The sequence below is a fragment of the Anguilla rostrata genome, chromosome 1 (genome assembly GCF_018555375.3).
Source record: "Anguilla rostrata isolate EN2019 chromosome 1, ASM1855537v3, whole genome shotgun sequence".
Taxonomy (NCBI): domain Eukaryota; kingdom Metazoa; phylum Chordata; class Actinopteri; order Anguilliformes; family Anguillidae; genus Anguilla; species Anguilla rostrata.
The window spans coordinates 9,512,362-9,536,017 of record NC_057933.1 but is presented as its reverse complement, the minus strand read 5'-3'; the positions used below and the strand labels follow the sequence as shown (position 1 = coordinate 9,536,017).

The following is a 23,656-nucleotide window of genomic DNA, read 5'->3' as shown; positions in this document are numbered from 1 at the left end:
TACTATATTTCCTGTATCTGGAGGAGGCACTGTGCCCATAGACTAAAACGTCCAAGCTGTCTGTCTGGAAATTAGTCTTAATAAACAAAATGCAGCCATTCAGAGCCAGTGATCTTACTATTGTGAAGAATGCAGTAACTTTTTCTATTTGTGGTAACGTTTCATCATCCCTGTCCGTGAAGGCTGTTGCTAAGAGGCAGCTATGTCAGTTGCATGCTGATTCAGGTTCTATGCACTCATACACTGACCTTTGTGCACACCCTTGGAACTTGTGCAGTAATCTACCAGACTGGATATCGACCAATGAGAACACAGAGATATTTCTGAGATTCTGTTATCCATTCCGAACATTCAGATGGCTTTGTCCAGTCCCGTTCACTGCTTCAAAGTAGAATCTTCTGAACTCTAGCAGCCTTTTTAAAGTCATATTTGAGTTTAAATGGGGGGAAAACAGGGAAATGAATAAGCATAGTTTTTCCGAAGTTCCTTATTTGAATCGTAGTCTTTAGGTTCGTTTTTTAATAGAGCTCAGCTGAGTTTTTGTTCTTTCAGCTGTCTTCCAATGTGGGTGGCAGGGATAAACAAAACCAGCATGCATTTTCAAAGAAAGCGTAATCAGCAGTACCTCTTTGGTGACCTGACTAATCGGTGATCAGAAAGCCAGTCAAGGGTAGGCCGTTACTATGTTGCCAGGGGGAGAAAATTGGAAGGGTGTAAGCCATGGCAACCTTGATTGTCTTCCAAGGATTGTGTGGAAAGGCACTCAAGAGCTCTGAGGGACATCATCAAGTCCCTCTCTGAAGCAGACGAGCAGCTATTGGCTCTGGCTAAACAGGAAAGACCCCAATTGGTCCGCAAAATAACTAACCAGGAAGAGTAGTAGATACGGCAGGGGAGTGAATCTGGGATGCCGGATTGCACCGTTGGGCCCACTGGAGATGATGTATGCTCATCATCTAACCATTGAGGAAGGAGGGTGTCCATTTGACAGCCCTGAGGAAGTATGTTTCCTCTCTTGCTGTAGCCCTGATGACATCATCCCAACTGGTACTATTCCACCAAGACATGTGGTAACATCCCAGGGATTGTAGCAACTAGTCCTAGTAACTGATCTGAGGAGCATGAATAGCATATGGCCATTTTCTGTTGTTGAGTCACTGAATTCTGTGAAGTACTGAGTGTGTGTGTCAAAGGAAGCCTGTTCTTGTAATTAATAACCAATGTAATTTTGCATTCACTTATAAAAAAAAAAAACACTATGGTAGCAAAATGGTATCACCACGTGTACACTCATGACCTTTGGACAGCTGTTGGAATGCTGAAGAGTCGCATTTAAGGGCAATTAGAATTTTAATCTCAGAGTCACGATCAGTAAGCATTACAACAGGCTCGGTCTATGCAGCTGTGACGAGGCACGTTTGTGGGTGTGGTTCCTGTGTGAATCTTAATCCACGAGGGTGTGATCCATTGGAAGCTAAAATGTGTAATGTTTTGACTATCCCCAATTTCGCAGTGTATCCATAGTTACAAAAAATGAAGCATTACTGTGTAGAAACCTGGCTCTGAAAATGTTTCTGCATGCAATTTGATGCATTTTTTGATACACAAATTAGGCCTACGGGCATATTTATTTTCCCTGTTTGCATCATATCTTTCATGCAAAACATTAATGTTATATTCCCACGAAAGAAAATAATGTTGTATAAACAAAGATTGAGCATTTTGAGAAATAAGTAGCAGCGTGTTGCTTTGTGTGAGTTTATATGCATGTATGAATATGTAAAATACATTTGCATATTGCTCAACAGCTCCCTTTTTTTTCTGACATGGGAACCTGAATGTCAGTTATTCAGGTGTTCTGACCTGCTTTACTAACACTCCTCCTATAATCAATAACCAGTACATCACGCCTGTGTATCCAAGTCATTTACAATGACGTTTAGGCTTCCCACACTCATATTTATCAATAAGTATATTTTAAAAAATTATCAACAGTCTGCTTACTTGGTCCACATTGTGTAATGCTCCCACAGTGTGTTCCCCCAACCCCCTGTGTGATGGCTTGACAGTGGATCACTGGGTGCGTTTCCGTTTGCAGTACTATAGTCCTCTCTGGATATTCGGTATGGAACCACACTGTTGCTGTGTTTCACGTGTTTTTTTTTAGGCTTGTAATGACTGTAGGCCCTGTCATTGGATCACTGTGGCTGTTAAAGATTCCCAGGCACCTCTGTAGTTACAGTAGGGCGTTAGCCTCCGATCAGGCTGTAGCAGTTCAACCATCTGAGCCCCCCTCAGTCTAATAGACTAATGTGAATCCTTGTTGCCTTTTGCAGCCGCTGATGTGGGCAGTGTGATATTATACAGAGTAACTCAGGTGGGTGAGACCCATTAGTGGATGTGAATTGGGCCCCGTCTCCCCGTCTTGGTAAAAGGGTTTCTGAGAACTTTATAACCGCAAGCTAGCTTTACAAATATATATGGCCAGTGTTGTTGTGCATTTCACCTGGTGCGTAAGCTTTAATGTTCATAGCTTGCTGTTGTCTTGTGTTGTGTTCCTGATCTGAAAGGAAAAACTGTGATTATGATCTAGATGTGGGTGATGGCTAGTGTGTAGGCTGTTCTGACCCTCTTGACCTACACGTGTAGATAATGCGGCATTTGTCTGTAGTCTCTGTGTTTTTTTGGGTGTCTGTGTGTGTGAGTGCATGTATGTGTGTGTGTTTTACCTGCTCAGCCCCTCCCCCTCTCTGAGCAGGTTGCAGGGCAGTGCGTGCCCGTTTGCATATGTGTGCGTATGCGTGTGGGCGTCAATGCGTGTGTGTGTGTGTGTGTGTGTGTACCTGCTCACCCCCTTCCCCCCTCTCTGGGCAGGCTGGGGGCTGTGCTATGGGATGGACGAGGCCCAGCAGGACCAGTATGAGCTGCAGCTGAGAGAAGTCTTCCAGAGTTTCGATGCCACCGGGCGGGGCTCCCTGTGCCGGCAGGAGCTCTCGGACCTGTGCCAGACCCTGCACCTGGAGGAGGCCACGCCCACTCTGCTCCGCACACTGCTGCGGGACCAGGACAGCGCCAACGGCAGGGTGAGGGCCCGCGGGCACAGCCCCCAAACCCCAACCCCCAACCCCAACCCCAACCCCAATCTCAACCCCAACCCCAAACCCAGGCCCTAACCCTAACCGCTCCACATTCTTCGCCTTTACGCCAGGTCACTACGGCTGTGCAGGCAGTGTTTGTGTTTGACATCATCTTGACTAACAGGAGATGATGCTCGCTGTTCTGGTTTTGTTACACTAATGTGTCTTTTTTTTTTTTTGTTGCCTTTTTTGGTTCCTCTATTAGCTGTGTTACATTGTCCTCTAACCTGAGCTGGGGGTTATTTGCCTCGTACAAATAGGTGCTTTAGATGAAGGGGACACAGCTGGCTTCTCGGCGCTTAATTGCACGGGCATTACCGTGTTCACCATGGAGACTGGGCTGTTGCGTTAGCGCCTGGTTCTGAGGGTGGTTTTGTGAAAGAGGCTCTCGGGGTGCAGGTCTTTGTCAGGCGGCCGCAGGTGCAGCCGCGTCTCCCGTTTGAGGACGTAAGTGCCCCCCCCCCCCTCCCTCGCCACCTCCCAGGTGTCTGTTCCGTTGTTGTGGTAACCCAGCTGATCAGTATGCGCGAGCGCCTCGGACTGTGGCTCAAGCAGCGGCTGAAGTGGGGGGGGGGGTAAGGTTTGATTAAGAATGGTCTTTGCTTTGTTGGTATCCATGTTGGAAGGCACAGGTCAATGTGCACATATGCTACCATATTGCTTGAGAGTGACATCCTTGGCTACGTTGGCCTTTTAAAATCAATATTTGATACTTTTTTTTTTTAAGAAACTGATCAGTTCAGATCAATTTGATTTCCCTTCAGACATAATGTGTCAACAGTTTTAGCTTTTGCAGTGGTACGTGTTGCATCAAAGTAGCAATGCAGTATCTCTGTGTTTTTATATTTTTTGTGCGTCCAGTGGATGGAGATATTTGATGTGAAATAGCTGAATTGGCTTGTGTTGCCTTTTGGTCTTTCTGATGATGCTGAGGCAAATAATTGCATGTGTGACTTCCTCTGGCTTCCCAGCTGAGAATGCTGTCGACTCAATATTTAACCCCCCCATCCCCCCCCCTTCCCCAGAAGCCGACTTGTTGTCAGCAGTGCGTCCCCCCCCCCCTTTGTGTGCTGGGTTATGACGGGGCTCAGTGTTTTTTTTTTTGTTTTTTTTTTTAGCACGTGGGGGCAGGGGGGAGCCGTGGACTTTCAGGGGGCCTGCTCCACAATGGGGGCTGTAAGGGGCCATTCCCCAGCAGTCGCTGGGCACACTCCCCCCCCCCCCAACCTCCCCACCCCCCTCAGCGCCTCAGCGCCACAAAGGGCATCTGCATATCCATGGGCCCGCGCGGGTCCCCAGATCTGGCAGCTGTTGCTTCTTAAGGCCTGTCAGTCCGTCACTGGCTCGCGCACCCCCACTTTTTCAGTGAGGGACTTTGGGGATACGCCCGACTGCGTGTGCCTTCGTGGCTACTGCTGGGGGGGGGGGTGGCGGCTGACGGCGGACTGCGGGTCAGAGGTCGGCGATGGCTGCTGATGTGGATCCCGCTGCTGCTTTGCTGTGTGAAAGGAGCTCGTGCAGCTGAGCGCAACCCCCCCTCTCCCCCCCCCATCATTTCCACACCACCCGAAGGAAGGACTCGCAGAGACACTGAACGCTTGTTGTGTGTGTTTCTGCTGAACGGGCCGCGCTGTCTCTGTCTCGGCTCCAGCTTCACGCGCGCGTCGCTCTCCCTTCCTCCCCAGGTTGATTTCCAGCAGTTCAAGGACGCGCTTATTCTCGTGCTGTCGTCTGGAGCAGGAGAGCCCGTGACAGGCCAAGACACCACCTCGCCGCCAGGTAAGAGGTTCCTAACCTGCCGATCGAAGGGTTAAATGTTGAGTGTGTGAGGAAAGTGTGGTTGAGATTCCCTGTAATGGCAGCCAGAAATAAAGAAATAACACCCCCCCCTCCCCAAACACACACCCCCTCCAGTGTCACATTAAAACTTCCCAGTGTTCATTACGCAAGCAAAATAAATGTGCCTCCACCCGCAGGCCATGTACTAAATGTGTTTATTCCACTCAAAATGGCACAGCGTACTGCTTTGTCCGTGATGATTATCTTCATTAATTTTCGAGTTGCCACGAGCAAAAATAGTGCTGAAATAATATTTGCATTTTAAGTCTTTCCTGAAGATGTTTGAAAGTTTTTTTCGGTTGGATTGCGCGTTCGTCCGCCGTTCCCAAAATGGCATCCGGGGATGATACCGGTCCTTAGGCGCGCTGGTGCACGGGAACCTCAGCCTGACGAGATCAGCAGCGACAGCTCGGGCTCCGTGACAGGCCGAGCCAGCAGCCTGGCTGTCAGAGGTGCATTATGGGTGCATCGTTACCACACAGCCGTGTCAGCATTACACTGTGGGGAATAATGAGACGTGGTGCTGACGGTGGCAGCCTCCAAATTGCCAATGGGCAAAAGCCGCCTCCCACTGACTGGTCCACAGGGATATTAGTGTGGGGTTATGGTTGGGCATTTGCAGGCTGTGGGTCTGAATCTCTGCTGGCTTGCTTCTGTTAGCCTTACCCCCCCCCCCATCCGTGAGCCCAGGAATTTGCTTCCATATCCCCACTAAACCCCGGTTTCCTCAAACGCACTGCTGGAGCCCTGTGTGAACAGCATACTGATCAGTCACACGCACATTTCCTGCTCTTTATTAACCTGTATAATATAAACATTTGTCCATATAAGACGGCACGCCTCGCATACATTGTATGAAATGCTAGAAATACTCACTATGGACACGTGGCAGTTTTGCCTACGTTTCCTGAAATAATTCCTCACGTAATTATTCCGTAATTCCTGTTTTCTGCAATGCTCTTAAATAAATTTTAGCGAAGGAAAATTTTGCTGTAATCAACTGTCATCTAGACACCCTGTTAAGGGAAGGAGAGGTGATGTAATAAGTACCGTCTTCCTGTCCTGAGTGGCTCTTCTTGCAGCTTTTGCATCATCTTGTCCTGATGCAGGAATGTGTTCTATTTTTGACAGAGATGATTGAATAAATTGCTTTAGTTTGCACCTGTAGCCCAAGCCACTGTCACCTTTATTGGCCACATATTTCACTTCCCCTGGTTTGACTCCTGTGAAAGTACATGTTGTCAGTCACCAGAGCGGTTGCTATGGGTTTCCACAAATGACCTGTCAGAATGCAGTAACACTGTCTTCATGTCCTTCTTTTTTGGGGCAAAAACGTACTGGTGCTGTTTGGAAGGTGTTAGCGATTCCCCTAATTCTTAATTTGATGACTTTAAATAAGTTCATGACCCACATTTTCTGAAGGAGGTTTAGGCTTTTTAAATATAATTTATAATTTTGTGCCAAAAAAAAAAAGTTTAAAATGCAGGTGAATTTTAGTTCTGAGAATAAACCGGCATTGTTAATGGTACTGGAACAATGCAGTGCCTCGCAAGTTAAAATGCTGTGTTTGATGTGATCCCGAAACCTGTCTCTCAGTCCAGTGTGTGGGAGTATACAGTGGGGAACGGAGAAGAGGGTGTGTAACTGATGCATGCAGTGCCTTTGGTAGCATAATAGGCAGGCTGTTGTGGAGGGGCGGCAGGCTAAGGTTCGATGGTCAGATGAGGCAGAGGAGTTACTCAGCCACAACGGTGAGGGTGGGGGAGAGAAAGAGAATGACAGGGGGATAGAGGTTAAGACCCTTTCTTAAGAGGGATTATTGTCTCAGTACAGTGAAGTTTAGACTGTGTAAATCAAAGAGGGTTTAGAACTGAGGTATTTTCACCATCTGAGCCATGCTGGCTCATCTGAGTCTTCACCTGGGTTGCATTCTGTCACAGAGCAAAACCTGACCGTTGTGGTATGTGTATCAGGGACATTATTAGTCTCATACCTCTGATGAACTAAATAGATTGTTCCCCTCTGGGAGGATATCCTTGTCTTTACAGCAGCGATCACGGAGTTGAATTTACATGACATTTATTTAGCAGACGCTTCTTTCCAAAGCAACGCACAAAAGTGCATATCATGGTCATTGAAACAACTACAAAACACAGGTTCGATAAGGAATTTGCGGTGGATAGCCTTTGGGTCGCGTCGACGGGGTGTTGACGGGATGTTGACGGGCGCTCGACCTTCCTTGCAGACTCCCCGGAGGCGCGGCCCAAGTTCGTGAAGGACGGCAAACGCTACGGCCGGAGGTCGGTCCCAGAGTCCCACGACTCCGTCACCGGGTTCTCCGAGGTGCCCGACTCCGACCCGGCGGGACAGGACCACGAGGAGGCGGAGAACCCCGCGGTGCCCCCCCGAAAACGAGAGGTAAAGCACGTCACCCACACTGTCCCCCCGGTGTCTTACCTTTCACCTGCCTCAAATGAGTAAGAACAGCACCGTCTAATGCACTGTTATCTATGAGGCCAGCCATCAGGGGCGATATTCAATGGGACACTTCACTCACAACACACTGAGAATCTCTCCTTATCAAAACGATTGATATTCACCACTCTTCGATCAAGGAGAGTTCATTTAATTGTCGTTGTGGCCCAGTTAGTGGTCCAATCTGTGGCTTTGTGATGGCAACTGTCTGAACAATGTCTGGAATCTTAGACGGTATGCACTGAAGCAGCCAAGGCTCGTCTAAGATTGTGCCTTTTTGAGATAGGGTCACGTGGCTGACATTTTCTAAGAGGATATGAAAGCCAGCAGCGTACAGTGAGTGTGACTGAGTCATCGTGGCTCTCAGGCCAAAGGCAGTGCTCTCTCTCTCCTCTTTCTCTTTCTACCTGGTTTTCTCAGCCTCGTCTCTCTCTCTCTCTCTCGAGCCGTTGCTATGAAACACACCCAGACGGCGCTCTGTGCAGAGCTTTTCTAGCTGAGCCGGGGTAGGGCCCCTGTTTCAGCTCCTCTAGCCGCCCTTGCGTGTTTCTGTGCCTCGCGGTGCCCGCTGCCGGCTGAAGGGCTGTTATTCTGGTCTAATCAGCTTAAAGGTATGTGAGTCCGGCGCAGACTCTCCCACCAGCGCCGGCGCGCTCCGATGCCCCCCCCCCACGTGCATGGCCTTGCCGTGTCATCTTTTGCCTATTAATAAATGCCAGAAGGGCGGGGAGGGTGGGAGTATGAAGCAAGTCTGTCATGCGGACGTGTGTTTGTGGTCGTACTGCACTGCCAGACTGCAGTGATGGTGGTAAATCGTGCCTCCATGAAGCCTTTGACGTGCTACGCTTCCTCAGCTGTCCAAAATACTTTTCATCTCGGTTGTAATAATAATAGTTTTTCTCATTTGCGTTTGAGAATTTGGTTAAAACATAAGTGGGGGGGATGCCCTCATGTATTATTAATGAATTTCTTTGCTGTGAAATTACTGTATTTAACCCACTCAAACTTTCACTCTTAGTGCTTCTTAAAAAATATTTTAATCTTCTCTATTTTGTGGCTACCCCTGTGTGGAAAGGCCCATCATGCTGTATGCTTGGCACATCACTGTATCATTGTCCATCAGTTTGGGAGAGCGTAGTCAAGTTCATGTTAGTGGGCCTACAGATTGTCAGGGCTCAGAATGGGGCAGCCGTGTCTCTGGTGGTGACCTTCTGTGATGTGAGCTGTCTGGTTCTGCCACGCCCAGGCCCACGGTTTTGCGTATTTTTGTCATAAGGAGTCTGTTAAAGGTCTCTGTGTCGTCTATTGCCTCTGCTCAGAAAAGTGGAGTGTGAATCAGAGGGACTTTGGCCTTCGTCTGAGCACTGGCAGCATGAAGGTTGCCGTGGTGACCACTGTATGTGTTGTTTTTTTTTTCCCTCCCCAATCATGTTGAGACAGGCCAACGTTGTTCACTTTTGAAGGGTCACCAAGAAGGGCAAAATGCAATCAGTTATTTATGGTGTGCCAAACCTCATGCTTCCCTGACCATGTAGATCTCACACACTCCCTTACATGCACACAAGCACACTTTTATATTACATTATGTGCTCATATTTCACTGCGCTGCAGTTGGTGACTTGTTCCTGGCCAGTTATCGGACAGCTTGTATAACAGGGGGTTTCCCTTTTGATATCTGTAGTGCATTCCTTGATTTTTCATGATTGCTATTTTCAGAGAGAATGGCATTTACTGTGTTAAAACATGGTATTTCAGCCAGCTCTGTGATCCTCATCAGAAAGAGGACATCAGACAGGATATCAGGGTATCAGATCTGATGATGCATCTGTTAAGTTGTTACTGAACTTACCTGACTGCAACCTCAGATCTGACAGACCATCAGGTTGTACCTTGCACCATGTGGATCAGCCAAATGTAATACAGTTAGCCTTTTGAAGAGTAGGTTTTCTGGAATGTTTTTTTTTTTTTTTTTCAAAATTCAGGTCAGAGTTCTAGAACTCCATTGCTTTCAATTACCAGCAGTGTTTGTGACATCAGCATTAGAATGTCCAGGTAAGAACATTCTAAAGGGTTAAGTGGTGATCGGTGGAGCAGCTGTCGCCTCCCTGCTCTAGGTCAGGTGGATGCAGATTTACCTCTGCCCCCTACATGTCCCCCTCAGCAGGCTGCTCTCCAGTCCTGCGGTCAGAGAGACCCGGTCATCTCTACAGGATTACACAGTTCTCCAGTCAGCGGGTTTGATCTCCAGGCTGTTGTCTCAGGATAATCCTGCTCTTTGTGCTCCAAGAGGCCAGTGTTGTCTTGGAGCCCCTGTGAGATTTCTTCAAAATGTGGGCTTAAAGGAGATTCACAAAGCCTTTTTTCTCAACTTGGCCACAGATTCACTTTTCTTTCCCACCCGTCTGCACAAACCCCCTCACTGTCTCTGCTATCTCCAATCGTCTAAAATGTGATTACTGATAGGTCACCGTGAGATATGGCTTTGACCCGCCGGCAGAAAATGTACCGGTGTTGCCACACCGCTACGTTCTTTGTGTAGCACAGTCACGACGTTGCCCTTGAGGGGCTTGTCCTGCAACTCCCAAGTGCAAAGCCAAGGCAGACATTCCTAGGTGGAGAATGGAACGTCTTGAAATAATTCTAATTACTGAGGTGCTGAACAATACTCGGGCGGAGGGGTAGCAGATGGGGCCAGGAGATGTAGCACGGTGGTGGTGGGGGGGGGGGGGCTTGGCGTGTGGGGGGGGTTGACAGAGGAACAAAGAGCACCCCTTGCAGATGCCTGTAGACTCTACGGAGGTCAGAGGGGAGATGAACCATCTGCTCCTCAGTCCTTCAGAAGTGACGTAGTGAGGATTTCTCCTGAACTTCCATCAAAACAATACCCCCGAAAGCCCCACCCCCTTCCCGCAGATCATTATGCGTCTCCCCCCCCATGCCCCTGCCCTCCTGCACCCTCTCCAGAACAGCACAATGGGCTTCACTCGGCTGGTTTAAATAGTGTGTGCATGCTCATCCGTGCCATGCTTCCTGCAGGCTGCAGATAATGAGCATCACACACACCTTTAAGGGCTGACCTACGTCTCTTGCACCCTTTAAAAACGCCATTCTCCCCCAGTTCCTGGTGACTGACCTTTGACCCTTTGTTGGTCCCGAGCCCTCACAATGCCTCTGCTGTTGCTCTTGTCCTCCTCAATCCCATAACCCCTTGCCCCCACCATCCTCCCCGACCTAGAAACACCAGCTGATGCATGTGGGCGTGCAGTGAATGACAGCTGACAAATAGGCTGGGGTTTTGGACAAAGTTTGGGGCTTCTGATGATTTGGTATTTTGGACGTTTCAGTGCTTAAACATCCACAAAAACATTTCTAAAGAAAATACGGCATCTTGAAGGAATTACTGATTTTATCACTTGGAATTCTGTGGAGCCATCTTAAAGGTTACCACTCTTTTTAGCGTAATCTTTGCTTTATCTTTTACTCTCGGCTTTATTGGAAAAGCGGCACTCTTTCCACACATCGTCCCTTTTTTCCAACAAAGTTCCTGAACTTCCAAAAGCTTGTGTTCACCGCTGAGTGATCCTGGTTGTGCCTGTTTGGAGTGTTTACCCCTTGTCTTTCACACAGAGGAGCGACTGTTTGGAGAGCCATGTTTGCTCCTTGTCGTTTATGTGTCATGATAGATTATTTACTACCTCCCATAACCTGAAATACTAGCAGATACTACTAAAATACACACACCAAACACGTGTGTGGTAGGTGGAAATATTTGTGCTCACAACAATAATGTTGTTTACTGCCTTTGGTATAAATGTCAGGATATACTGGAGCAGTGCATTAATAAATGACAACTCCTGTAATGTCCTGTATTTCTCCAAAACACTCTGTGGCTACAGGAAAATAGGGGTGATGTTTTGCAGTTTTTTTTTTTTTTTTTTTTTAAGTTTAGTTTAGTGCAGGAATCGCATGAGCTAAATAACTGTCCCGTATCTGACCGCCATGGTAAGTATTGTTTGTGCTTCAGTGCAAAATGGAGTCTTTGTGGAGCTGATGCCCCGGTTCTGTGAATGTGACCGCGTCTCCTTTGCTGATCTCTCTCCGCAGCGCTGGAACGCTCATGCCGACGGCACAGAGGAGTATGAAGCTGAAGGTCAGCTGATTTCTATTTATTTATTTATTTTTATTTTTTAAATTTGAAGATTCCCAGTGTGTCTGAATTCCAAGTGTCACACACTTTACCTGCCCGGCTTGAGAATATGGTCTCCCACATGACTTATTTGCCCTGTTCTGGTATTTCTCAGTGGGGGGAAAAAAAAAAATCCATCCGGCCTTCTGGCCACTGCCTTCCTTTCTGTCTCAATTCACTTTCGGTTATACGATGTTCATAGCAGAAGTGACAGGGAACCAGTGCAAACGGTGATAAATTCTGCAGCTAAGCTCAGACAGCTTTAAAACTGCCCCCCTGACCCCTGAGTTCTTTCCTCTCTCTTTCTCTCTCTCCGTTTTGCAGGTCAGCTGCACTTTTGGAACCCCGATGAGCCGGGCACCCCCAGGGGGGCGGCGATGCCCCTGTCGGAGAGGCTGGAGGAGAGGCTGTACGGGGCGTGCGAGGACCTGGCGCTGTCCTGGGACGGCCTGGCCAGTCGCAGTGAGCTGCTGTCCGTCTGCGAACATCTGGGGCTGGAGGTGAAGGACTGGGGACCGCAAGGGGAGCGAGGGAGGGAGGGAGGGCGAGAGAGCAGGAGGAGGAGTAAGAGAGGAGTGAGGGAGGAGGAAGGGGTGGGAAGCAGAGGGAGAGATAGTGAATCTGTTTTTGTTGTTCTTGGTGTTTTAGTGGTTGAAAAGGACCATGGTTCAGTAGTTCATGCGCTGCTTGGATTTATCCTGAATCTCAGCAGCCCTCACCAGTTCACAAAATAGAACAGCTACTTTCTCGTTGGCATATTTTGTGGCCCTATGAGTAATGTATGTAGGCTGAGACAAGACCTTCAGTGCTTAGTCATTATTTTTATGAATACTAAGAATTTGACCTACGGACATTGCATTTCTAATTTAATTTCTGACTGAATGTGCTTTTGTTGCCAGGTGACGGAGGAAGCGCTCGGGAATCTGGGCAGCGATGGGGTGATGAGCGTGCAGGATTTCGTGTCCTGGGTTCTGGAGCACTGCAAGCCCCCAACCCCTTCCGCCTCCACCCCTTATCGACAGCTCAAGAGACACCACTCCACCCAGGTGTGTTCCTATCTTAAAATAAAAAAATAAAATAAAAAACACTCAGTGTGTGCAAGCACTACGCATGGCCACCTGTCTGCTGTCTGCTTCGAGGGGTGTGGATATCTTTTCCCAAGTATTAATGGTTTGTCAGATGATTTATTTGCTATGAGTGAAACCCATATTGTGGTATTTCTGTGCCTTTGTTAAACTGGGGGTCCTCTTTTTCACTTTCATGTTCCTCAGCCTTTTGACGAAATGGGGCGCAGGATCGCCACCCCGTCCGCCATGACCGGCACCATCGGCCTGCGCCTCTTCTCCAGCCTGGACGACGGCTCGGGCTTCGCCCCCGTGGAGAACCTTCTGGATGCCTGGCTGGACGAGGGCATTGAGAACAGCCCTGAGATCCTGCAGGTACAGCAGGCTTATCTGGCTCTCTCACAGCCCACAGAACTGGACTGCATTGATCTTTTACTCTGGATTTAAATATGGTGTTTGTTTCCGGGTCTGTGTGTGTGTGTGTGTGTGTGTGTGTGTGCGTGCGCGCGCGCTTGTGTGTGTGTGCGCGTTTGTAGGCTTTGGACTTCAGCCTGGATGGGAAGGTGAACCTCGGTGACCTCACCATCGCCCTGGAGAACGAGCTGCTCATTACCAAGAACGGCATCCACCAGGCAGCGCTGGCCAGCTTCAAGGCTGAGATCCGGCACCTTCTGTAAGTGTTTGCCGGCTCCTCCTTGCATCTGACTCGTTTCTTTTTCGGTTTGGTGAGCATACCTCAAAAAGGACCAGTTCTCATTTAATTTAGGAACTGATCACCATTAAATGCGTGCAATGTTATTTGAGGTTTTTTTTTCCCCCTGTAGAATGCAATGGAGGTTACGATACATAGTCCTTTGGCTCTTGGGGCCTTTTAAATCCAAGTCCAAGATGATTAGAACCAAGTGGTGTTGAGTCGTAATTACAAGGTGTTTTTTCTGCTCACTTCCTAGGGAGTGTGTGGACCGCGAACTTCGGGAGAAGGAGAAGATCCGCTCAGACTTTGAGAAGACGGAGAAGCTGAAGAACCAAATGGCGACCGAGGTGGACGAGCACCACTCGGCCATCGAACGAATGAACGACCTCAACCTCAGGTAACACAAGAACCACCGAATCCGTTCTCCGAAAACGGCAAGAGCTCATATTGGATGGTCTCTCACAATCTCCACCTCCTGTCTCCAGGAAACTGGAACAGGAACACAGGGAGAAGCTGGCGGTCGTCAGGACCGAGTTGACCAAAGAAATGGACCTGATCCAGCAGCAGGCCAACCAGCAGCGCGAGGAGCAGGAACGCGAGATGGAGAGGTTGAAGGAGGACGAGGCCTTTCTGAGAGACCACCTCTCACTCACCATCAAGGTAAGCAAGCGTGGCACTTCACACTCTGTATTCAAAGGCCTCTGACTTCAAAGCTACTGACTAAAAAGACACAATGAAACTAGAGTGCTTGTACGTTGTACCAGACTGGGCATTTTGGAGCAGAGAATGTGAGTGTATATAAAATATGATATAATCGGCCAAAAAAGGTGATGTCTGCACAAAAAAGGTGATGTCTGCACAAATTCAATTACAAAAATATACAAGAAGGAATACACATTTTTCAGAATTTCAGGGGTGATATTTATTGAATCAGTGGAAGACAAGGGGGGTCTGATGCATTTCAGAGACATCTGATGAACGAGCTTGTCTCTGAAATGCGTCAGTCTCCTATTTTCCCCTTGATTCAATAAATATCTCCCAAGAAGAGTGCTGTCCTCAAGTTTTACAGCTTTATGATATAATCAGTATTAATATGATATAGCTGATTTGTCCGGCAAGAGTGTGAAGTTTATCTTCAAGATGGTCCGGTTGATAGTGCGGCCTATGCTGAATCTTTGTACATTATGTGCTTCTCGACAGGAGAATGGACGCCTGGAGTTAGAACTGCTAGAAGGCACAGAGAAACTGGTAGAGGCAGAGAACACTATCAACAAACTTCAGAGGAACCTGGACAATATCCTCAAGGAGAAGGTAACCGTGGTTGGGAGGCATTCTTAATCCTAGATCTGCACCAGCAGTCATGTGTTAATGCAGGCGATGGTGGTGTAAGCTGTTGCACTGATGGTTGGAGCATACAAATATTTGCAAATGAAAGCCATATGTGAACACAGTTTATATTTGCAAATAGGTTACGGTGAAGATGCAAATGTGTGGTATAGCAACATTGTGTCTGTCTGTGTACATTTTCATGTCCAGTCCTTGTGTGCTTTTCTGGAGCCTGAAACCTAAGAATACAAACATTTGCAAGTATGAGTTCGAGTTTGATGTTATCTTTTTAGCCATGCTGTCAGTGTGCATGTGTATTGTGCATGCTCTTGAGCACCACCTGCTGGTGTGTTTTCTCAGTTCGGGGATTTGGACCCAGGCAGTGCTGAGTTCTTCCTTCAGGAGGAGCGCCTCAGGCAGCTGCGTAGTCACTACGAAGGCCAGTGCAGGGTAAGAGAGCCACACCTTTGCTTAAACATTTTTATCCAGAACATTTGACTGATTACCCTTTCTTCTCAGTAAATGCATCCTTTCCTGTGACCACCCTCCGTCACCTTTGCTTAAGCTGAATTATCACATCGTAACATAAGAATTTGACTGAGATGCGGCCAAATAGAGCAAGCTGAAAATGCAGTTATGATGACCTGTAATCAGCTTCTTTTTTTTAAACTAGTTTTAAGTAAACTGGTAGATCTTTGCAGATCATTTCTTTATGAAGCATAACAGTAAATAAGTAAATAGCTGTAGACTGGATGTGACATTGCCATTACTTACTGTTGCCTTTCTTGACTTTCTGTTTCAATTCATGTGAATCCTATTGACTGCAGAACTTTTTTAATGGACTTACTGTAGAGGCAGGTACTTGAAACCGATTACAAATATTTGAGTAAGGACTCGTTCTCCGTCAGCTTAGCACTCGGAGAGGTAGAAAAGCTAGTTCTCTTAATGTGTTTGTTTAATGTGTGTATGTCTGTGTGTGTATGTCCATATGTGTGTGCATGTGTGTTGTTTGTGCGTGTGTGTGCATGTATGCATGCGCGTGTACGAATGCACATGTATGTGTGTGTCTGTCTGTCTGTCTGTCCTTGTGTGTGTGTGTCTATCCGTCCGTCCATTCGTGTGTGTGTGTGTGTGTGTGTGTGTGCGCGCGATACAGGAGATGCAGGATCGTATCGATGAGCTGCAGGCTGAGCTGGAGGAGTACCAAACCTTTGGCAGGACTCCTAATGTCTCCCTCAAGCCTTCGTTGTCGGAAGAGTTTGACAGCAAGAGCCCTGGCATCGAGTCTGACCAAGGTACACCCGAGATGATCGATGCAACTGCTACTCATACTGAACGTTAAACCACTGTCTGCTTCCCACCACAAATATTCTCAGAAGTCTGTTTAGCTTCCTGTAGATATCTACAATTTCCCGAATCTGCAGTGGGGTTCATTCATGCACGTGGCTGTGGTTGCAGACAATTAGATATTCCAAATTTGGGCAGGAATTGTCCATGTTCAGTCCCATGTTGGGCACCAAATTTAATTTTTTTTAGAAGATGAATAAAACTTTTAAGTTTATGTTTCTTCTTCTAAGCTCCTGCTAATATCTGTGTCTGTCTGTGTCTGTGTGGTGTTTTCTATGGCAGGTCTCGGCTCAGAAGACTGCCAGCCCTTCAACATGACCCTGGAGGCGGAGATGCTGATGGAGCAGCTGAAAGCACAGCACCTCCAGCAGGTGGAGAACCTCAGAGCCCAAATGGAGACCAAGGTGGAGCCAGTCAACTTGCAGTGCCTCACATCTGCATGTGATCCCAGCATAAACTAAATTATATAATTTTCATGAATAGGCACCCGTGTGTTGTGAATGTCATTATTGGTACTGCACCTATTAGTAGGCATGTGTCTCTGTGTTGTACTTTGCTCTAACCTACGTAATGGGTCTGTGCTGCAGGTCTGTGAACACCAACAGAAGGTAGAGGAGCAGCGGGCAGCTCATGAAGAGGAGCAGAGGGTGCTGTCCCTCCAGTGCCAGGGGGAGGTGCAGGCCTTGCAGGAGGAGATGTCCAGGGTCCAGGACCGAGTCCAGGAGCTGCAGAACCAGCTGGACCAGGTGCAGCTGGAGCGGGTGAGGCTGGAGCAGAGCCAGGCGGAGGAGCGGGCAGAGTTGGGGAGGCGGCACCAGGAGGAGATGAACTCCCTCAGGCAGGAGCTGTTGGAGGCCCAGGCCCAGATCACCAAGCTGGGAGGCCAGCTGAAGACCCTGGAGGATCACCAGGCTACATGTGAGCAGAGCCTGACTGAGGAGTGGGAGGTTCTCCGGAGGCTGCATGAGGAGCAGCTCACACAGCAGGAGGAGCATCACCGAGCAGTCCTGCATGCCAGGCTGGAGGAGGAGAGGGAGAGGATGCTGGCGGATAGGGAGGAGGCAGTGAGGCGGCTCGTGGAGCAGTGGGAGAGGGAGAAGGACCAACTGCAGGAGAGCCATGAAGCGCTGCTTCAGGCCAGGCTAGAGGAGGAGAGGCAGAGGTACCTGGGGGAAAGTGAAGATCAGGAGAGGAGGCTCATGGAGCAGTGGGAAAAGGAGAGGCTAGAGCTTAAGGAGCAGCAGGATGGTGCCTTTCAGGTGATGCTGGAGGAGGAGCGTCTCAAGCTGCTCAAGGATCAGGAGCAGCTGGAGAGGAGCCTTTTGGAGAAGTGGGAGAAGGAGAGGGCCCAGCTTGAGGAGAGCCAGGAGAGATTCTTCCAGACAAGGCTTGCAGAGGAGAGGGTCCGTATCCAGGATGAGGTAGAGAAGAGCTTCATGGACATTTGGCAGAATGAGAAAGCTCAGATTGAGGAGCATCATGAGGAAGTCCTCCAAGGCAGAGTAGAGGAGGAGAGGGACAGACTCTTGGGGGAGAGGGAGGTGCAGGAGAAGAGGTTGCTTGAGCAGGTGGAGGAGGAAAGAGCCTGTCTGGAGGAGAGCCACAGGGAAGCCATGCAGGAGCTGAGCGCCAGACACAGCGAGGAGAGGGAGAGGCTGAGTGGTGCGCTGGACAGACTGCGGGAGGAAATCGCATTAGAGAGGTAAGAGGGTAGCACCTGGGGGGTGGAGGAGGGGCTGGTCCAACTTGAGAGCAAATATGGGGTTCTTTTTGTGTCTACAATGCTTGTTTTTCAGGTGCCTTTATGTAAATGTATCTTTCAGGGGAATTTCTGTGTTTCATGGGGCTTCATGCATTAGCTTTAAGCAGGACCTGTGTAAACGGTGTTGCTTGACATTGCAAAACATGATTTTATATATTGCTGTTAAGAAAACATGACCTCTTCATTCTTTTTTTGCTGCGTTGATTTTAATTGATGTGTGAAAATGTTGTGATTGTGTGAGGGTTTGCGACACTTAGTAGATGTGGGTAACGCTACACTGGTGGTGGTGGGTAGATAACTGTTGATGATTAACATGTACAGGAAAGAACTGGAGAACCACTTCTCACAGAGGATCAGGGAGGTAGAGGCACGGTTCTCGGGGGACCAGAAAGCTGTCTCGGAACGCTTCCAGACTGATGTATCCAAGCTGGAGCAGCACTACCAAAGTGAGCTACAGGGTCTTTCCGAGCGTCACTCTGAAGAGAAGGCCAAGTGGAAGGCTGAGATGGACGAGGCTGCCCGAGTGGCTGAACAAGAAAAGAGGGCTCTGCAGGAAGTTCTGGAGCAAGAGAAACAATCTCTCACCCAAGAACTGTTGAAGGAACGAGACCGACTGGAGCAGAGCCACAGGGAAGAGTTTGATGCCTTGGCAGCTAAAAACAGGGAGCTCCAAAATGAGCTGGAAAACTTGATCAGCGCTGCACAGTCCAAAGAGATTGAGCTGACCAGGCAGCTGAACGAGTTGCACAACAAATTGCAGGAGAACCTAGATGCCAAAGACGAGCTCTTGGCCCAATCAGAAAAGAAGGCCCAGGAGATTGAACTGCTCCTTCGACAGGCAGCAGAGGACTTTGAGCAGGAGAAGACGGAGCTACAGGGTAACCTTAATCAACTTGAAGAGAGGAACAAGCAGACGCTTTGTCTAGCAGAGAAACAGGTGGAGGAACGGGGGAAACTGCTGGCAGAGAATGACCATCTGAAGTCCAAGATTCATGGAATGGAGGCTGAAATGAATCAGCTGTTGGAGCTGAGAGAACATTTTGAAGAGCTCAAGAGAGGAAGGGAAGAATCTTTTGGAGTGATCACATCTCTTCAAAATGAGATTGAAGATCTGAAGGCTGAAATACAGGTGCTGACTAGATCTGATAAGGAACAGGAAGTGCATTCAGAGAATGCATTAGAAACTGAGACATTTAGTGGGGAAAATCTTGTCCGTTCAATACAATCCCCTTTGCCAGATGGAAAAGTATGTGGTGAAAATGCAGATACTGATAGTGAGGAGGCTCTTTCTCAGGATAGGGTGTCTCAGCTGAAGAAAGACACAAAGATCATTTCAAAGCTGCAGGCAGGTTATAAGGAGGCAGTAAAGGAACGAGACCTCAGCATCTGCAGGATTGCAGCATTACAAGACCAAGTGGACAGGCTTCAGAACCAAGTCTGCCTCCTTGCTGAGCTTCAGGACCAATGTGATTCTATGAATGAGAAGAACCTGGTTCTCCAAGAGCAAGTATACCAGCTGCAGCAGAAGGGAAGTCAACTTGAGAACATCCTGGAGGACAACAACAAGAAGATGGCTGCTGGTGCACAAGCTCTTGAGGAGAACAGCTACCTCAGGGATGAAATTTCTGCAATGACGGAACATACTAAAGAGATGGAGGCAAAGACCTCAGAGATGGAGGATCTCCAGACCAGGTATAAGGAATGCATCTGTGAAAACACCAGACTCAGGGAGCAGAACAGGAAGCTAGAAGACCAGTTTTTGGACCTTGACCGCAAGATGTACCTTATCCAGGACTTCAAAGACCAGCATGCCAGACTGCAGGATGAAATGACCAGGGTGAAAGACGAGAACTCCAGGCTCATTGCTCAGCTGCAAGACATGCAGAAACACAATGACATTTTCATGGTCCTTCAGCAGGATACAGAGATTGCTTTGGCTGAAGCCATGAGCGAGGATACCTTGCAGGACCTGAGCTCTCAGCTGGAAGCCAAGATCCAGGCTGTGTCTGACTTGGAAGACTGCTGCACGGAGTTTGAGAGGCAGAACGCCAAACTCCGGAGAGCTCTCACTGGTTTGCAGGACAGATCTCTTAAGATACAAGAAACGATGCGAGTCCATAGGTAATGTAAAGGCTAAATGTGCTTGACCTTGGAAAACCCTGCTTCCTTACATCAGCTCCCAAGTCTCCTAACTCTGCGATCCCGCTTGGCTTTGATGTGCAACTGACTCACTTAGGTACCAGATGTAGACGTCCTTATCCCTGCAGTAACGTACTAGTGCCAACCTGCATGTAGAAGATGTGTTAACCTGTTGGCCTTGTATCCCTGTACCCTGAAACCACCCAGTGCCTGTATCTTGTTTTTAGATGTAATATTTTTGCTGAATCCTGTGAAACTAATCCACTCACCTGCTTGGCATTGCTGTTGAAATGTATATGGTTTGTGCACGTGTCCCACAATATCAAACTAGAGTCAATAAATTGCTTCTGCTCATGTTGCAAATGGCTTATTGTTGTGTTATGTTGTATGTGCATATTTTTTGAAAAATTTGGATATTTGTTCAGATAATGCAGTTGTGATTATCTGTGCCAGGTTTTTATGTCATAAAATGAATCCGAACACTCAATACTTGGTATTGGAATGCAGAGAAGCACACGTGTCATTGTTGCTTTTCCCTGTTGGATGTAGGAGCGAAGCTGGTCGTCTGGCAGAAGAGAACGTCATTCTGAGACAGAGCATCTCCGCGTTGAAGGAAGAGGACCTCCGCAACACCCAAGAAGAAATGCTGTAAGGATTCTCGCTCATCATGGACCAAAGCGGGCAATACGTGTAGTATATAATCTCATTCCTAATTTGCTCTGACAAACAATAGTTTTTTTATTTATTCAAACAGGCGAAAACTTGAACACTACAAGAAGGAGAAGTTGACTGCTCAAAGGGTTGCAGAGAACCTAAAGAAGCAGGTACTACAGGAGCTGCCTCACTATAATTCTCAGTATTTAGTCATTTCAGTTGATGAGTAAGGTAACCGTCTTATTTTGACTGGTGAATGGGCACAAGTGAAAGGTGATGTTGGCCTCAGTGATTCAGGGTAGTGATGCCTTGGATGATGTTGGCGCTGAGGAACGTTGGTTTTCTCTCCGCCTAGGTGGCAGAACTGCGGGTTCAGGGACAACAGCTGGAGCAGGAGAATGAGCTCCTGTCACAGAAAAATACCAAGAATGCAGCTGATGTGCAGGAGCTGAACCACCGGCTGTCTGACATGCTCAGGCAACGTGAGAGGAAGGAGGCAGGCAGATGCCCAAACCAGCAGGGGGAGCCAGAGAGGGATGACCTCACCACTGAGTCTGCACAGGAAAGAAGAAAGGTAACATGCAATGCTTTGATTGCTCCAAACTTCGAGTAGGTCACCTGGGCCCGTATTTACATCCTGTATCATCTTGTTGACATTAATAATAACCCTGGGCTTAGGAGAGTCACAAAGTGTTGTTCTATTTATATAGCGTTGGTAGAACAGCCTTAGGGTGAGTTATGATGAAGTGATCATGTTAACTGCAGCTTTTGCGAAACCATGAATATTTGTGGTGTTGTGGCACTTCAACTGCAGGCAACTATCATTTGCATCTACACCTTATGAAACTAGACTAGACTTGTGCTTGTTTTATTGGGTAGTTAGTTCAAAATATGAGCCAAGAGGCATGGTTTCTGTCTTTGCAGATGGAGGCTTGTGTGTTCACCTTGGAAACCAAGTTGTCAAAGGCCCAGGAAGGGAACAGTCTCCTGGAGCAAGAGAAGGTCCAGCTGACACAGGAGCTCTCCTCGCTCAGGGAGCAGGTGAGCTTGGGCAGTACTGAAGCTGGAGCTGGGAAAGCCCTCAAGTGGTAGAATAATAAGAAGAAACTATTACCGAGTGCCAGTAGTAATGTAAAATGCTCTCACTCCATTACATCTGCAAGACAGAATAATTGTGCCCGTGAATCGTCACTTACAAGTAGCCAAACCCCTTGGAGTAGGATTCTGCTTGCTCGGGTTGTTATTTTGTCAAATGCTGAGATGTGATGCTGTGTGTGCATATAAGGCAATAACTCCTTGTTGTTGGCCTTGTAGCTCTGTGGTGGTAGGGACTTGACTGTGGATCTAGCCAGTGCCATGTCCAGAGTGGACAAGCTTCAGAAGGAGAATGAGACTCTAAGTGGGGAACTGAGTCGCTGTGTGGACAAGGTAAGGGCTGTCCACTGAACTCTGGTGTGTTCTGGGTGTCACACCCAGTTTTTAATTGATACACAGAAAAAATCTGAAGGTTCTGCCCCCCTCTCCCCAGTTCATGATCATCCACCCTCAAATTTACACACACCAACAATCCATTCTAGTCTATCAAGCCCTCATTGGCTGTCTGTTTTGAGCCTTACCTGCACTTTCTGCAATTAATGAATCATCGCATTAATGATTTTTGACATCACTTTTGTATTCTGCAAGTTCAGAGTTTTTTGTTTTTTGTTTTTATTGATTGCAGGAACACTTGCAGTTCTCCCGTTGTGCAGAACCTTGATAATGACACTGCCTTTTCCATTCTTTCAGATGGCAAAGCTCGGAACGGTGGAGTGTCAACTCTCTCGCCTGCTGGAAGAGAGGCTGAGCCTGGAGAAGCAGAGTCAGGCTCTCCGTGCCCAGCTCACTACGGCACAAGAGAAGGTCAGTGCTGGCTTCATTTTGCGTTGTCGGTCCGGCACCTTTGCTCAGTGGTGAATCCAAACGCACAGGCCTCCGCACTGAATTTCATGGTTCTGAACCGTATGTTACGCTGCTGTCATGTAGGGGTTGTTAGTTGGTGGTGCTCGACGCTGTTGGTACATAATGACATCACTGTTTATCCATCAGGTCCAGGCTAAGGAGGAGGCCCTACAGACTGTCAACTCGCAGAACGCAAGGCTGAAATCAGATCTGCGGGTCACCCAGCAGGAGAAGGAGGCTCTCAAACAGGAAGTGATGTCGCTGCACAAACAGCTGCAGAATGCTAACGATAAGGTAACGCTAATGATAAGGTACATCATCGTTCGTTTGGATAAGCTGGAGTGAGAGTGAAAACATGCTGTATAACCGGGGCTCTTGTGTTGCTCAGAACCAGGTTCTGGAGATGGCGTTGCACACAAGCGGGTACCAGACCCAGCACAAAAAACTGTACTGGGATGAATTGGCCCGACTGGTGGAACAGGAGCAGCAGTTACTGCGGCAGGAAAACGAGCGGTTGCAGAGGGAGGTCCAGAACACCAAGGGGGACCTTGTCCATGCTCGGGACAAGGTGAGAGAGAGGGGCCAGAGCTGAGGGGTCCCTGGAGCCCAGGGTCAAAGCTACCTGAAGGTGCTTTAGCAGAAATATGAAACATGGATATGGGTTCAGCCAGCAGAGTGCTTTGAGCTGTTTTGCCGCTCCTGGACTACAAGGTACTGTAGTTCATCTCTGAGGTCTTAACTGGAGGGCTGTGGTGCTCCCTTGTGGAGGCACTGTGTGAAAAAATACACATTTATTATTTGTGGTAGAAATATCTCTCTCTCTGCTTGCCTCGGACAGGAAGAGGGCGTGTGTTTTAAAAAGATGTTTGTTCCTGCAGACTCGCCAGCTGGAGACCGTGGTTCTGTCTCTGAAACAGCAGAAGCAGCAGGGCCATTCCAGCCTGGTCAAGGCTGTGGAGCAGGAGAAGGCCGGTCTGAAGCGTGAACTGGACTCACTGCGCAAGGAGCTGGTCAGTGCTAACAGGAAGGTAAGTGACCGCACGTTCTCACCTGTATGGGGTGGCTGTGCTGGAGTTTACATCGCTCACTCTCCTT

The 23,656-nt window shown here is 48.1% G+C and overlaps 1 protein-coding gene across 2 annotated transcripts in view; it reads left to right on the top strand.

Moving 5' to 3' along the window:
- The window catches only part of nin (ninein (GSK3B interacting protein)), a 34,769-nt gene that overhangs the window by 2,639 nt on the left and 8,474 nt on the right, over positions 1 to 23,656 (top strand). For both annotated transcript variants that reach the window (XM_064321004.1, XM_064321012.1), the window contains exons 2-25: positions 2,875 to 3,083; positions 4,823 to 4,916; positions 7,222 to 7,394; positions 11,556 to 11,601; positions 11,962 to 12,137; positions 12,537 to 12,683; positions 12,909 to 13,076; positions 13,238 to 13,374; positions 13,652 to 13,792; positions 13,881 to 14,055; positions 14,596 to 14,706; positions 15,082 to 15,171; positions 15,878 to 16,016; positions 16,351 to 16,472; positions 16,656 to 17,770; positions 20,519 to 20,617; positions 20,724 to 20,793; positions 20,979 to 21,197; positions 21,548 to 21,664; positions 21,938 to 22,051; positions 22,409 to 22,522; positions 22,709 to 22,855; positions 22,950 to 23,129; positions 23,440 to 23,589. In XM_064321004.1, coding sequence (XP_064177074.1) covers positions 2,895 to 3,083; positions 4,823 to 4,916; positions 7,222 to 7,394; positions 11,556 to 11,601; positions 11,962 to 12,137; positions 12,537 to 12,683; positions 12,909 to 13,076; positions 13,238 to 13,374; positions 13,652 to 13,792; positions 13,881 to 14,055; positions 14,596 to 14,706; positions 15,082 to 15,171; positions 15,878 to 16,016; positions 16,351 to 16,472; positions 16,656 to 17,770; positions 20,519 to 20,617; positions 20,724 to 20,793; positions 20,979 to 21,197; positions 21,548 to 21,664; positions 21,938 to 22,051; positions 22,409 to 22,522; positions 22,709 to 22,855; positions 22,950 to 23,129; positions 23,440 to 23,589 — 4,233 coding nt within the window. In that variant the 5' untranslated portion in view covers positions 2,875 to 2,894. The remainder of the gene's footprint in view (positions 1 to 2,874; positions 3,084 to 4,822; positions 4,917 to 7,221; positions 7,395 to 11,555; positions 11,602 to 11,961; positions 12,138 to 12,536; positions 12,684 to 12,908; positions 13,077 to 13,237; positions 13,375 to 13,651; positions 13,793 to 13,880; positions 14,056 to 14,595; positions 14,707 to 15,081; positions 15,172 to 15,877; positions 16,017 to 16,350; positions 16,473 to 16,655; positions 17,771 to 20,518; positions 20,618 to 20,723; positions 20,794 to 20,978; positions 21,198 to 21,547; positions 21,665 to 21,937; positions 22,052 to 22,408; positions 22,523 to 22,708; positions 22,856 to 22,949; positions 23,130 to 23,439; positions 23,590 to 23,656) is intronic.